This window comes from Oryctolagus cuniculus, chromosome 8, assembly GCF_051225735.1.
Source record: "Oryctolagus cuniculus isolate XC-2025 breed Fujian yellow rabbit chromosome 8, ASM5122573v1, whole genome shotgun sequence".
NCBI classification, from domain to species: domain Eukaryota; kingdom Metazoa; phylum Chordata; class Mammalia; order Lagomorpha; family Leporidae; genus Oryctolagus; species Oryctolagus cuniculus.
The window spans coordinates 28,942,109-28,957,442 of record NC_142874.1 but is presented as its reverse complement, the minus strand read 5'-3'; the positions used below and the strand labels follow the sequence as shown (position 1 = coordinate 28,957,442).

The 15,334-nt window shown below is 43.5% G+C and overlaps 1 protein-coding gene across 1 annotated transcript in view; it reads right to left on the bottom strand.

Moving 5' to 3' along the window:
• The window catches only part of LOC103346233 (protein transport protein Sec24B), a 151,688-nt gene extending 138,835 nt beyond the window's left edge, over positions 1 to 12,853 (bottom strand). Inside the window, exons 1-2 of the mRNA XM_089302220.1 lie at positions 12,630 to 12,853; positions 10,851 to 10,920 (exon numbers count right to left, since the gene is read on the bottom strand). Coding sequence (XP_089158346.1) covers positions 10,851 to 10,905 — 55 coding nt within the window. The 5' untranslated portion in view covers positions 10,906 to 10,920; positions 12,630 to 12,853. The remainder of the gene's footprint in view (positions 1 to 10,850; positions 10,921 to 12,629) is intronic.
• Between the last annotated feature and the right edge of the window lie 2,481 nt (positions 12,854 to 15,334).

The window sequence follows — 15,334 nt, the reverse complement described above, 5'->3', positions numbered from 1 at the left end:
TTGAGCATCTGCAGATTGGGGCATCCACAAGGAGTTCCGGCTTGAACCAATTCCCCCCTCAGATACTGACAGACAACTCTAATTTGGGGGCAAGTGTGGGGAGCAACCCGGACTAGACTAAGTTACTGGAATTAAGACTTATTCTATGCATCTGCTCTCCCACAATATGGCGCTGAGAAGGGAGAAACAGCTTCTATGCAGCTGCCTCCAGTTCAACCAATAAACTGTAGGACCTGCTCCTGATTGGAGGAGAGCAGCATATTCGGTGTGTGGGTAGCAGAGTTGGGATTGGTGGAAAAGGACTATAAAGGAGGAGAGAGACAACATGCACCAGGAACATCTAAGGGGAACATCTAAGAGGAACACCTGTGCAGCCCCCGAGAGAGCCGGCCGGCGGTGTGCCGCTCCCCCGCGGAAGTGGGGAATGTGGCAGGGGGAACCGCCCTTCCACGGAGGAGGGAGGGACGGTAGCCAACCCGGGAAGGACCAGCAGCCAACCCGGGAAGGACCAGCAGCCAACCCGGGAAGAACCAGCAGCAAACCCGGGGAGGGCCGAGCAGATGAAAGAACAACGCAGGGTCCTGTGTCATTTCTCTGAAGACGGGGAGCGACAGGCAAGTTATTCTTCAAATAATACCTTGTGAACAAGTATTAGCTATCAGTCAAAAAATCAAGTGCTTTAAATAAATATGGATAAATTTAAAAGGCAATAGATTGCTGTAATTTGGTGACAAAGCCACATATGGGAGCTGGCATTGTGGCATAGCAGATAAAATGCTGCCACCTGTGATGCTGGCATCCCACATGGGTACTAGTTTGAGACCTAGCTACTCCACTTCCACTCCAGCTCCCTAGTAAAGTGCCTGGGAAAGCAGCAGAAGATGCCCTAAGTTCTTGGGCCCCTGCACCCATGTGGGAAACCCTGAAGAAGCTCCCAACTCCTGGCCTCCACCTGTCCCAGCCCTTGCCATCACAGCCATCTAGGGAAAGAACCAGCAGATGGAAGATCTCCCTCTTCTTCTTTCTCCTTCCCCCTCTAATTTTGCCTTTCAAATAAGTAATTCTTTATTTAAAAAAAAAGCCTCATATGAGGATCTGGAATCAAAGAACGATATTGTAACTAGAAGGCTTAAAAAAAGAAAAAGTGGTTTGGGGCCAGCAATGTGGTGCAGCACGTAAAGATGCAGCTTATGACTCCAGCATCCCATATTGGAGTACCTGTTCAAGTTCCAGTTGCTCTGCTTCCAATATAACTCCCTAATAATGTGCCTGGGAAGGCTTCAGCTGCCAGAAGTACTTGGGACCCTGCTACTGATGAGGGAAACCAGGAAAGAGTCCTGGCAGCTCCTGTCTTCAGTCTGGCCCAGCTATGCCTGTTGCAGCCATTTGGGGAGTGAACCAGCACTGGAAGATCTCCATCACTCTGCCTTTCACATAAACAACAAAAAAAATCTCTTTAAAAAAAGTGCCTTTAAGAAAAAGGATGAACGAAGTGTCAATTTTCTCATGAACACTACCATGCTCAGCTACATGATACAAGTCCCAGCTTTCCAGCACTACCATTGTGACCACATGTCCTTTTTGCCGAAACACTACAACCTTTTAGTGCAGGAGTAGGGAAACTTTCTCCTGGCAAGGGCCATTTGGATATTTATAACATCACTCACAAGTCATACAAAAGTGTCAACTTAAAAATCAGCCTGCTAGAGATGTATTGAATTTTGAATGCTCCCTGTGGTTGCCTTGGCAGGGCCAGAATAAATGAATCTGCAGGCCTTATACTGCCCACAAGCCAGAAATTCCCCACCCCTGCTTTAGAGAGATAATAAACTAATAGTCATTTCTGGACTCTGTCACTGATTTTTAGCAATATTTCTAGGGCAGAAGTTTGAAGATAAGGTCTGTGTTAACAAGTGGAAGGTTCCTCTAGACATAGCAACTTGGATGACAGTGGGAACTGGACTCATAGGAATTTTCTCACAGTGTCCCATAGAATCCTAAGGCCCAATGGAGATGACTTATGGGCCACCATGACATAAAGGAATGGGCAGCAGAAAGGAAGAGTTGTAGGGTTTTGGCTTCCGTCCTCCTAGGTCAACAAGTGTAGCAACCTAACATTGTGTCCAATTTCATCTACCGGGGTTTCTCATAAGACTTCACTTGTCCAAAGATTCAACTTCTAAGGAAAATGTTGTAAAACCCCTGACCTGCTTGATCTACAGGATGTGTCTGGGCTTCTCTATGCATGCTGATTCACAAGGTCCTCAAAGGAAATAGTTAAAATACATGCAGCTCAGGGCAGCAGTGCATGTAAAGAGAGGAACCACAGGAAAAGTCCTCAACAAAGCCAAGGCTTCAGACCTTCATCATCATCATCATCATCATCATTGATCATCAACTTTTATAGAGAATCTTCCATAGAGAGGTCTACAATGAGCCCCAAATATACACAAATACAAACCAGAGTCAAGCCAAAGAGCTCCAAACTGTGACTGGTAGACTCAACCCACTCCCTTGGCAAGTAGAATACAATTATATCATGGGACTTCTTACCACTTAGCAGGTATCAGGATCTGCCCATGAAAGTCATGCATTCTTTGACCCTCTTAACCCACTTGACCCCCAATCACATAGACAACTATCTTCAGAAAGACAGTTATTTAAGAATCTTGTTTCCATTCCAACTTTCCCTTCTCTGATCTTGTGCTATAATTGTTTTAGAAAGTTCACTTAGGAGTCCCAGAACTTACAAGCATTTTTGGCATGACTCTAAGTTAAAGGTTCGTTTTTATGTATTGTTTGTAAAAATCACTTTTATCTTATGATCACATAATATATATCTAAAAAATTCCAGCAAGATTCTAGAGCCTATGAGGCCACAAATTGAGAGTTTTGGAATTACTGGAATGACAAAAAACTCACCTTTGACAACTCTCAGAGCTGACCTAAGATACAGGAATGCCAGGTAAGGAACTTGTCCACTTTCATGACACATTTAATCATAGCAAATTAAGGCTAAAAAGGGAGCCACAATGCAGTTTTAATGGAGAATTTCTCTGGCTCCCTATTGTTCAGAATTACATTATTATAAAAATTCTAAAATACCAGGCTTTTTAAGCATGGTAGTACAGGAGATATAATTCTGAGAGACTAAGAAATACAGGTGACATTTTCCTCCCCTCTTTTACTCTTCTAATATGTTAACTCTTTGGTTATAAAAAGAGGAAACAATAGGCCCTTCTTCCACCTTACCTGACTGCTTTTAGTTAACTACATCATTACTTTCTATATACCTAAATGTACAAACAAGAGCTGGCTACAACTCACACAATTTACTCAGCCACTTATTCTAAATGTGAAAATTGTGTTTAAAAAATGTGTCAGCCACATTTAAATTCCAAAAATGAAAATGTTGCACACATAATCCAAGAGACCAATGCTTCTAAAATCAATATGCAAATAAACAGACACCATTTTTGCCTTCTTGGCAAATAAGATCTACCCCCACTAAACATGTCTTTACGGCAAAAAGAAAAATTTAGAAATAGGACTACGAAAAGCAGTAAGAGATGAAACAAAGAAAGCAATTTAACTATCATATTAGGTACCAGCTGAAGGTGAAAGGGAGACCCCAGATGAAATGATATCAAAAGCACGTTAGCAATTTGAAGTGACTCTATATACTCAGAAATTATAAAAGGGAAGCACCCAATCCTGAACTTGTAAATTCAATTACATTTAGTTCATTTATTCTGGCTTTTGGAATTCTATCCAAAATTCAGATCTGTAAATTTATCTACTAAATAACAAATGTCTTCAAGTAGTTTGAATGTAAAACTTACTAGATTCTTTTAAATGTCTTAAAGCTGATAGGACACTCTAGTTTTCAAATATGTTGAAGAAATTTGCTTCTACCATTAATCTCTTCAATTGCAAAGACAGGTCAAGACATAGAAGTCAAGTAGGGATTCAGCTGGGAAGGAGCTGCAAGAATAGGGAAAGTCCTGCCATTCAGCTCAGTTCTTCCTCTTTGTGGGCACAAAGTAGAGGCACCTGCCATCTCATGGTATTTTCTCAGGGAATCTTAGCATTTAGATGACTCACAAAATGGTCACTGAAGAAGACAGAGATGATGCTAAATAATACTCAATTTTAATTTGTGATTTCCACTTTAGTATTTTACTCTTCTGTATTACTTTCTTTTTTATTTTAATTATCTATTTGAAAGGCAGAGGGAAAGAGAAATACAGAGTCAAAGAGATAACTCCCACCCACTGGTTCAACCCCAAATGCCTGCAACAGATCTTGCATCAGCTGATTCATCCTCCAATTATTTGCAATACCGAGAATTAGGTCTAGGCAAAGCAAGGAACCTGGAACTCAATCCAGGTCTCCTATATAGGGGCAGAGACCCAAGTAGTTGAACCATCATCTGCTGCTTTGCAGGATGGACGGTCTCAGGAAGTTGTACTGGAAGCAGAGGAGCCAGTACCCAAACCTGGTCACTCGGATATGAGATGTAGGTATCTCAAGTGACACCCTAAATGCTGCACCAAATGTTTGCCCAAGACACTGGGTTTTTAAAGCCATGTAGTTGATTTTGCACAATTACATAACAATTGGAAGCAGAGTAGTTTATCAGGACTCCCAGAGGCTACTTGTACCTACACATTCTTCAAATGAGCTAGAAGGAATCTAATGCTGTGCAGAATTTATAGGCTTCTCTTAAATAATTTCCAGCTCATGGAAGAATAGAACTACTAGGCTGAGAGAGGGAAACGTATCTGAAGAATTAGTTTCTTAATTACTTACAGATAAGAAAAGCTAAGAAATAAATACATGGTTTCAAGAGGCAATTTGTCCTTCAGGGAACAGGGTATTTTGCCAGCCATCACTACTGGATCACCTGAGTGTTACATCCCAATGTCTTTACTCATTGGGACCTACACAATTTAATATGAATGCTTGGAGGTACTGGGATGTTACACTGTAGCATTTGGCCTTACAAGAGAAGAACACCTGCTATTCTCATTTAAGTAACATTCACAATATTTAATTTGCCTTATTTCTGCAAACTGTTTCTGATTATTCTTTACCTCATATAAGTGAAATCTATACATTATTATCCTTTTACTTGATATACTTTTTGTATTCATTGTGCAATTTGTTAGGGGAAAAAATGCAGGGTAAATAAAAATCATGTTAGGAAATACAGGTATTCTATGATAAATTTATATCAGTGAGGTAATTTAAAGGTTCTTCTTAAATGATGGGACATAATGGACAATCTTAGAGCTATCATTAACAATGATTTCCAAAAACCGAGAAGATGCCATAAAGTCAGTACTCAGGGGCTCTATCACTCACATTTATGAATGGGAGGTACTTTTGTTTGCCTGCATTTACTTGTATTTTACATACAATCATTTGCATAGACTTGGAGGGCATACAAGGATATCCCAAGTTCTCTAGTGTATCTTTTGTTGTCTCTAACTAAACTTTCCAGAGGACACAGCTATGTCAATTTGACAGTTATCATGCAATGTGCAGGTCCGGCAGTTCTGTTCCACACCACAGACATTCAACATAAATCTATTTTCAGGAGAAAAGTAGAATGCATCCTTCTCATCATTTCTGTCTCAACAACCTTCTCCATAGCAAAAGTTTTTTTTTTTTCTGTATGTGTGTGTGTGTGCACTTGTTTTAGTTGCAGTATCATTATAAGTAGAACAAGATTCACTGTACCTTTATCCACCCATAAATTCTTGGAAAGCCAAAAGCCAAGTGAGGCTATGCAAGTCAACATTTTATTAGTTACTAGAGCTTTTATTTTTCATCAGAAGCCAGATTTCCCACTACTATGAATTTCAAAAGAGAAGTATACATTTCTTTTTCCTCCCAATGGAAAAAAAATCTGTAGTATTTACAAAATAAAAATGCTAACTTGTCATGTGCTTCAAATTATATTATGCTTTTTCTGAGCTGTACTTGTCACACCTGTATATTCATGTCACTTCAAAATAACCATAATCCTCTTTGATATGCAACTCCATGAGGGCAGATATTGAGTTGACCTTGAACATCAGCACTTTCCTTATTTTCTAGTGCAGTACTTGGTATATTTATGGTAGGCTTTTCAGCTATAGAGAACTGACAAATGTGCTTCACAGACCATTACTGTACATCATTCCTATTCTGGAGATATGAAAATAGTCTCAAAAAGTTGTTCTTGGAAATAATCCACCCAAGATTGTATAGCATATTAATGACAAAGCCAGGATCAGAACTTTGGATTCTTTAGTCCCCATTCCCATTCTCTATTACACAACAGAGGGTCTTACATCTAATACCCTGGACAGCAACATGACTGATAAATACCGTACAGACCTTTGTGGTCTAAACTCCATTTGGTAGGCTGCCTGGCTCCCACTGCTCTTTATCAGTTGGAACATGTGAACTCTTCCAGAAATATGCCTGGGTTATACATACTTTATGCAGGACTCAAAACACAGAACCCAAAACAGAATTCTACAGCCATAGCAAAGAGTCATTCTCTCACATCAGAGTCAAATTTTACATCAGCCAAGCCACCAATGCCAATGGAATTTCTATGGCTCAGCTACTGCTAAATCAAATATTCTGCTAAACAGAGCTTCAATTTGTATCTTCAAAAATTATGTGGGAGTTTCCTAAAGGCAAACACATTTAAAAATAGAGCTTCTCCTGGGCACATGAAAAAAGAAAATGGGAATATTTTGGGGGTGACACAGAAGATCTACAACTATGTTGTGGGGATAGTTGTCCAACTATAAATTTACTTAAAATGGATAAATATTATGTTATACTTCAATAAAGCTGTTAAAACCTAGGTCTGACAATGAGGTAGATACATAATGTCTTGTAAACATCTCATATGAAAAACTGTAAAGACATTCTTTACTATCCCCATGCTACTTCAGATGCTATATTTAAAAGGTCAAAATTCTTCTATGTGATTTTGGCAAAAAATAATGTAGGAACTAACAGAAATACCTGTAAAGAACCAAATTTCACTGAGATAGCAGCAAGAGAGATACTGACATGTATGATTATCTGCATAAATGAACTACAGATGTACTAGTTTAATTAACCATAGTGTTTTAGTCCAAAACCTACCATTAATAAGCCACTGGGTTTTGAACAAGTTTTATAACATCTCAAGTCTCATTGTTCCCATTTATATCATGTGTCTCTGTGGACTAGATTAGAATTAAATGGTACACAGTACCAGAATACCAATGGTTATCTAATGAACAGCTAGTAATATGTTAGATTGTCCAAGTATTATCACCTTATAAGCAAAGTATTATTGGCCATTTTTTGCAAATGAAGAAACTGGAAAATAGAGAATCTCACTAGTTTGGGCAGGATCAGTTATTTAGGAGCAGATGTGGAATTCCAATCCAAGATTACCAGCTCTAAAACATACCTTTATTGCTTTGTTTTTTTTAAAGATTTGCTAATTTGAAAGTCAGAGTTACAGAAAGCTTTTTCATCTGCTGGTTCACTCTCCAGATGGCCACATATGGTCAGGGCTTGACCAGGTCAAAGCCAAGAGCCAGGAGCTTCTTCCAGGTTTCCTAAGTGGGCAGCAGGCACCCAACATTTGGGCCATCTGCTGCTGCTTTCCCAGGCCATTAGCAGAGAGCCAGATCAGAAGTGGGGCAGCAGGGGCCGGCACTGTGGCATAGTGGGTAAAGCCACCACCTGAAGTGCCGGCATCCCATATGGGCACCAGTTCAAGTCCTGGCTTCTCCACTTCTGATCCAGCTCTCTACTATGGCCTGGGAAAGCAGTGGAAGATGGCCCAAGTCCTTGGGTCCCTGCACTCAGGTAAGAGACCTGGAAGAAGCTCCTGGCTCCAGATTGACCCAGCTCTGGTCATTGCAACCAATTGGGGAGTGAACCAGCTGATGGAAGATCTTGGTATCTCTCGCTCTCTCTCACTCTCGATCTCTCTCTCACACTCTGACTTTCAAATAAAAAATTAAAAAAAAAAAAGTGTAGCAGCAGGGACATGAACTGGTGCCCATATGGAATGCCAGCGTCATGGGTGGATGCTTTACCTGCTATGCCTCAGCGCTGGCCCTTCACTCTTATTCTCATTAAACTTTGGGCTTTTGAGTTTGTCAGATATGGGCATGAATCCTTGCCTTTAGTATGTTAAGTTAATCACTTCCTTCAAGTACCAGTTTCCTCATCTGTGAAATGACATTATCAATACTTTACTCATTTAGCAGTTGGGAAAATTATAGTGTCTCCTGTAAATAGAAGACATCCAGTAAAGTGTCTTTCTCATCCCCCTGCTGCAGAGCTACCTTCCTGTGTATTTTTTTTTATTTATAAAATCTATGATTCCCTTACAGCCTACCTGCATAAACCTCACTGGAGTTGAATTCTATCAAAAGCAATTGTAACAAACATAAACACACAGTGCTATTTCTTCAGAATTGGTCTCTGGCTTTGTGATGCAGACTGTCAACAAGAGTGTCAACTTCAAGGGGTGGGCATCTGTCCACAGGAACTGAGCTGAGGTCACAGACTTGTCTCTCTCTGCCCTACAAACAGATGTCTGGGTGACGACTCAGTTGCTGCAAACCAAGGTTACAGTAAACCTAGGGGGAAGTGCCCAGTCTCCTTTCTAATCCTCTTGGCCAGCCATTCATTCTCTAAGACAATGCCTTACTGACTGACCATAACTTAAAATAACTAGTTTCCCCCAGTATACTATTTTCAACAAAATGCCTTTATTTGCATGATTCAGATTATTCCACAGGCCAAAGGAAGTGTTTATGCAATAGAGGTTTGTCAGCAACAAATTGGTTTGATTCTGTGTCACGGAATGCACACCTTCCAAAGGTTACCTCGCAACTTGCCAAGTAAACCCTGATGCAATGTGGGCCTCTAGTGGTAGCAAGAAAGTAAAGCAGCTGCTAGTGAGAGCCAACAAAAAAAGCCAAGAAAGTCACCCTTCATTATTATGTTGACGTGTTGATGTGAAAACTAGTTCAAAATAATCTTCCATGATAAAGTAAATTCTAAATGTAACAGCTTTCTTCCAGATCACAAGCTCGTCTTCAATAACTAGCCTAACTAAACATTGTGCAGCATTTACATCTTTTTCAGAAAATTGAAGTCAGTGTTAGGGGTCTCACTATTCTACTTTATACCAAGTTCACTAAGAATTATAACAATTATAAACACTAGCTACTTTTCATACAGCTAGTAAAAGCTACCATACACACACACACACACACAATGCTGGACTCTAATTGGTGTGATCAGTGAAGTCCTCTACCAACTGTCCTGGGAATTTAAATAATCCCCACAGGCTGATGAGGCTGTTGTGAGTTAATTCCTGCACTAGAAAAGTGCCTTCCTTGAATATCTGACTTCTGAGGTCTTTTCCAACTTAAAACAAGTAAGAATGAATCCTACAATGTCAAGTGTTAACTCTTTGTTTTCCTGTTACTTGGTGCATGTCTTCTGATCAAAAGTCTTACTTAAAAATTACAGCTCCATTATGATTAACAACATAGTAGAATATACACAGTAAAAAATTTTATGATGTACAAGCTGGAGTTGGCACTTAAAATTTAACATGGTGCTTGGTTGGGCTATATCAAAACAAGTTATTAAGGGGAAAGAAAACAATCTCAGACTATGAAAAAACTACAGGAACTAGCCTTTCCATACACACCCATGCATGGCTTAAAGACAGGGATACATTCTGAGAATTACACTGTTAAGCATTGTTCTACCAACATCAGAGTGTACGTAGACAAACCAGGATGGCTGGTCGTTGTCACTAGGCAATGTACCCTTATGGTATATGTGGTCCAGCATTCACTGAAACATCACTATATAATTCATGGCATTTTAAATATCTATCATGTTCCTAACATTAAAAGAAACACTTTACATGTGTGATAAAAGAAACTGAATTGTCCATAAATAAACCAACAGCATTTATCTGAAATAAACATCTCAAGACATCTCATAGGAGTGTTAGTTAATGTCTTGTCTCTGTTGACTTCACTAGATTTTCCCAATGGCCGTATTCCAAGAGTTTTTAAATGTTAGTTTGACAGATGACCACCAAACTTCAAAGGTCTATGAAGGAAGATTTCATGGGTATTATTGACTGATAGGTCTCTGTCCTTCTCACATGCTGTCTTTATACAGTTCCCTGAAGCTACACAGAAAAACGGTAAACACACAAGAAGCTCTTCAGAGAAGTCACTGTGAATGAAATGGTTTGTAGTGAGAAGCTCCAGATAAAGAATTAATTTGCTTTTAGTCCTTAGCTTTAGTTATAGGATAGAGAACTTTTCTGTAGACTAGAAAAATGTGGACATGAAAAGTAGGAGGGGATTCCCAATATAATCACATGCCACTGGGCACATAAAAGAAACCTGCATTTAACGCAACATTAGCCACCAAAGCATTTAAATCCAACAGTTCTACAGCCCGCTTTACCACAGATATTTAAAAAAGTTCATACAACTCAAAGAATATTTTTCAATTTGTGAATCTAAGAACTTTTCTCTGTATACATCCTTTTGCCTATATTTTTCCTTCATGATTATCTGTGTCCTTTGCTATACCACAACAGACTTTAGCATGCTTCTTAAAATAATATTTGAGGCCCTCTTTGCCATCCTTTTGCCCGAGACATGTTGATTTTATTAAAGCAAGTTGGGTCTGCATTCTTTCTTTACTACTATTACAGGTAGACTTGGCAGACTCAAGACCTTTGTTTTAAAATGCTCTGCTCTGGAGACAACCTCGTTAAATAAGTTCCATTTTACCTGCTGGGCAGTTGCACTCTGAAGGTGCTTCTCTTGCAGTTCTTATTTTAGCCATATCTTCATAGGATTTCTGTAAGAAGAGAAGTATTAACAATCATCAGTAGCATTGTAGAGAATTAGGTACTCTCTGGCTGTATGCCTGATTGATCAGCATTTCATAGCCTGCATAACATTACAGGTACTTGGACTTTAGTCAAAAGGTAACAGTACCCAAGCCCTAAAAAAAACAAAATGGTCATTGACATGGTATCAGGATTGCTGGATTTGTACAACATTTTTCTCCACTCTTCAACTGCTACCACCCTTCTCCCTTGGCTCAAGCATACACACTCAATGCATAAACCCAGCACTCACATGCTGCAGTTCCAGGTAAGCTGTAGCTTATCAGGAATAGCTAGTCTTTTATATATGAATGTCAAAGGCATTAAGGTGTTGTGTGGCAACCACTGCCACACAGCCTCTCTGCTGGAAAAGTTTTAGAAAACCTGCAAACTCTAAAGCCATCATTAAACACAACATAGGTTCTTTTCAACTCCCAACTGAAAGGACTGCGAATTCCTAAGTACGCCAAGCTCTGTACCCATAACCAAAAATAAAGCTATTTTTAAAAAAATAAAGTTTAAACTCTTAATATGAGAACGTTCAATTGTAAAATGTTTAATCAGAATAATCTCACTTTTAAGAGTGATGACCTTTTTTGTGTATTACTAACACCTATAACCCCAACCTTCTTACCACAGGTGAAGGTTATCAGATGTTAGCTAGACAAGGAAGTCTCCACACAGTTAGCAACGCATTTCATTAGGCTACAAAACTAGAACCTTGCCCTTTTAGATCTCCATGCATGTTTAGCCAACATTGAGGAAAAGTGAGTGAAGATGACAGAGACGGAGGCGGCCTTATCCAGGGATGTGCAGACACAAACACAAGCCACAAGGAGCGCAGATGGGCGCCTAACACCGCACACACAGCCAAGCACACAGAATGCCCCCTTTGCAAGATGTTACCCACGCACAGAACACCCCAGCCTCTCACCCCTGAGCCAGAAGGCGCTCCACTTTCTCCTGCACCATGGCCTTGAGCTGATCCTCGGTATCAGACAGCAGAGGAATGGAAGGGGCCCCTTTCGTCGATTCCAGAGCGGCTATCCGCGCCTGGAGGTCGTTGGTTTTCACCCCCAGTACAGACAAGACAGGATGGCCACCACTGACAGGAGGGCTGCCAGGACCGCGCACTGGGGTCCGGCCGCAGCGCAGCGCTGCCCTGCGGGGCTCGCGTCCGCCGGTCTGGGCTCCCGGCCTCCTCCTTTCCCCGTGTGCTTCTTCACCAGCATCGTGGCGGGGTCGGCTGCCTCAGCTTCACCTTCCACCCTCGACCACCTCCAATAATTGTGAAAAGAAGTAAACGGGGAGAGTCCTCCGCAGTTCAGTCCCGGTGGCCGCACAGCTAGCTGGCGCGGGAGCGGGACGCGGAGAGGGACCTCGGCGTGGCTCAGCGTCCGGGCCGCGGGCGAGGACCATCCTCCGCCTACTCCCCTCCTCCCAGAAAGGCGTGAAGAGCACCTCCGTCGGGGGACTGGGTGGCGACCGCGTCAAAACCGAAAGGAAGTCCACCGGACACCTCCTCCGAGGTCCCCGGGAGCGGCCGCGCCGGGTCCGAGGGACAGCGGATGAGGGGCTGCCGCTCGCCCCGCCGCGGAGCGCGGAGCTGTTGCGTTCCCACTACTTGGCCTTATTTCCACCTATTTGGTGTCTTTCCGCACGCCGGCTTGCTTCCCACCTGGACTGGGCTGGAGGCTGGGAGGCCGAGAGACCACGAGAGGGGCGCCAGAGGGCGGTCAGGCAAGAGGAGAGCCAAAGGGCGCGAGCTGCCACTACCCACAGTCTCTCCGCGGCTCCTTTGGCTGCCAGCCTTAAATACCCTTCGGGATGCTCCGGTGTGAGTGCGCACGCGGCGAGCGCCTGGGCCCTCCCCCGACCCCCGCCCAGCAGCTCCCGCCGCAGAGCACCCCCCGCGGGAGCCCGCCTCATTATAATATATTCACCTTCGCGCAACGCGAGCGGGGCGGGGCGCCGGAGCCTCCGAGTGGGAGGTCCGTATTAGCATAATATATGCAGATAGCGAGAGCGAACGCCGTGATTGGGTGGCAGCTGGGAGACCCCGCCCCCTTTGCCGAGTAACTTAGGCGTCCGCGAAGGCCACCTCGCTCTCCAGGGCCTGGGGCCGGAGCGAGGTTGGCGGTGGAGGAGGCGCCTGCTGCGGCTTGCGACCAGCCTAGCCCAGCGCACCATCTTTATCCCGTTGAAAATGGAGAAATGGCCTCCGGGAGGGCTGCGATGAAGCTCACCGCCCGCGCTCTGGCGCGGCGTTTCCTGTCCTCCCTCATCTACCCGCGCGCCCCAAGGCAAAGCTCTGTCCCTGTCTGGGGCGTCCAGGTCCTCACTCCCGTCTCTGCCCAGGGCGCGCTTCGCACCCCCAGCCCCGATTGGCCTGTCTCCACGGGGCTGCGTCTGCTCCAGCCCCGCGTTCCTGCCCTATACTGGGGTGCTGACGACGTTTTCCTGAGTCCCTGCTTTGCGGGTTTGGAAAGGGAAGTGTTGGACTGAAGCACGCGGTCAATTTTTTCTCTTTGACTCTCCTGCAGTTCATCTGGCTCAAATTACAAGGTCTCTAGTGAGAATTCTGAAAGTTGGTAACAAGTAACATTTCACATGGGACTGACTTTTGGGGCAGAGAGGGGCCTGGGATCCCATCTTTTACCCTAAGAGCTCTCACCTCCTTTTCCCCATGAGAAATAAATGTTTGCTTTCTAAGCAGGCTACCCTCGGGCGGTTGCTGGCTACTGCACTAAGCGAATGGTTCACAATGGTGAAAGGATGATTGCTGGTAAGAAGCAGGGTGGCAGCATCATTAGGGGACGGAACAGGAGTCACATTGGAGGGAAGCAGGGAATTTTGTCAAATCAAGACTAAATTCCTGGGCCAGCGCCGGGGCTCACTAGGCTAATCCTCCACCTTGCGGCGCCGGCACACCGGGTTCTAGTCCCGGTCGGGGCGCTGGATTCTGTCCCGGTTGCCCCTCCTCCAGGCCAGCTCTCTGCTGTGGCCAGGGAGTGCAGTGGAGGATGGCCCAAGTGCTTGGGCCCTGCACCCCATGGGAGACCAGGATAAGTACCTGGCTCCTGCCATCGGATCTGCGCGGTACGCCGGCTGCAGCACGCCGGCCGCAGCGGCCATTGGAAGGTGAACCAACGGCAAAAGGAAGACCTTTCTCTCTGTCTCTCTCTCTCACTGTCCACTCTGCCTGTCAAAAAATAAATAAATAAAAAATAAAATAAGACTGAATTCCTTACATTCATGTTACATAGTCGTGCTCACAGGTAACATCAGTATCACCTGAGACACAGAAATTCAAATGCCAGGATCCCAGCACAGATCTTCTGAATCAGAAACTACCAATACTGAATCAAATACGCTGGGGCGCAGCAGATAAGGCAGCCACCTGCAGTGCCAGCATCCCATATGGACACCGGTTTGAGACCTGGCTGCCCCACTTCTGATCTGGCTCTCTGCTATGGCCTGGGAAAGCAGTGCAAGCACAGCTCCGGCTGTTGCAGCCAATTCGAGAGTGAACCAGTGCATGGAGGCCCTCTCTGCCTCTCCTTCTCTGTGTAACTCTTTCAAATAAATAAATAAATCTTTAAAAAAAACCTGAATTTTTAAACAAATACATACCGATCTGTATTTATACAAGCCGTCTGTTCATTTCATGCACATCCAAGTTTGGAAACCACTGGTGTCACACTTCAAAGACTTTTTCTTTTTTATCCAAACCTCAGAACACTGTATTGCAAGTGAGGAATTATGGCCCCAGTTTTATATACAAAGAAACTGTTTTCAAGGCACCTTTAACTGTGACTAAAGGGGTTTCAAAGATCAGGACCAAAACCATAACTACAGATTTTTGTTGTGGAGTCAGCTCTTTCTGATTTTCCAGTCACCTCTCTAACTATTCCTCAGTCTGTCTTGCAAGCTTTTCTTCCGCTTGCTCCTAGGATCTCAGTCTTCTCTTTGAAGCCGGTATACTCTCACCTGTAGAGTTCCCAATTACCACACTGATACTGAAGAGTCATCAAACAAGGGTTCCAAGCCCAGACCTCCCTCTGGAGCCTCATATTCAATTCCCTGTTCCCCATTTCCACTTGAATGCCCTGCTAGTAAATCCAGCCAGCCCCCACCCCCTGCCTTCTTACCTCCATACTTGGCTAGTCTTTTGGTTTCCCAGCTCAATGAATGAAACTGCCATCCATCCAGTGTCCTCAGGCCAAACTATGGAGTAGCAAGCCCTGACTTCTCCCTTGTTCTTCTCTCCTCATCTCTCTGAATTCCTTTGATACTTTTTACACCGTGTTTAGCCTTATGTCTTACAACCCTCTTTGCCCAACTCCACTGCCTGGAGTCTGTCATCTCAGCAGCCCGTCCTTC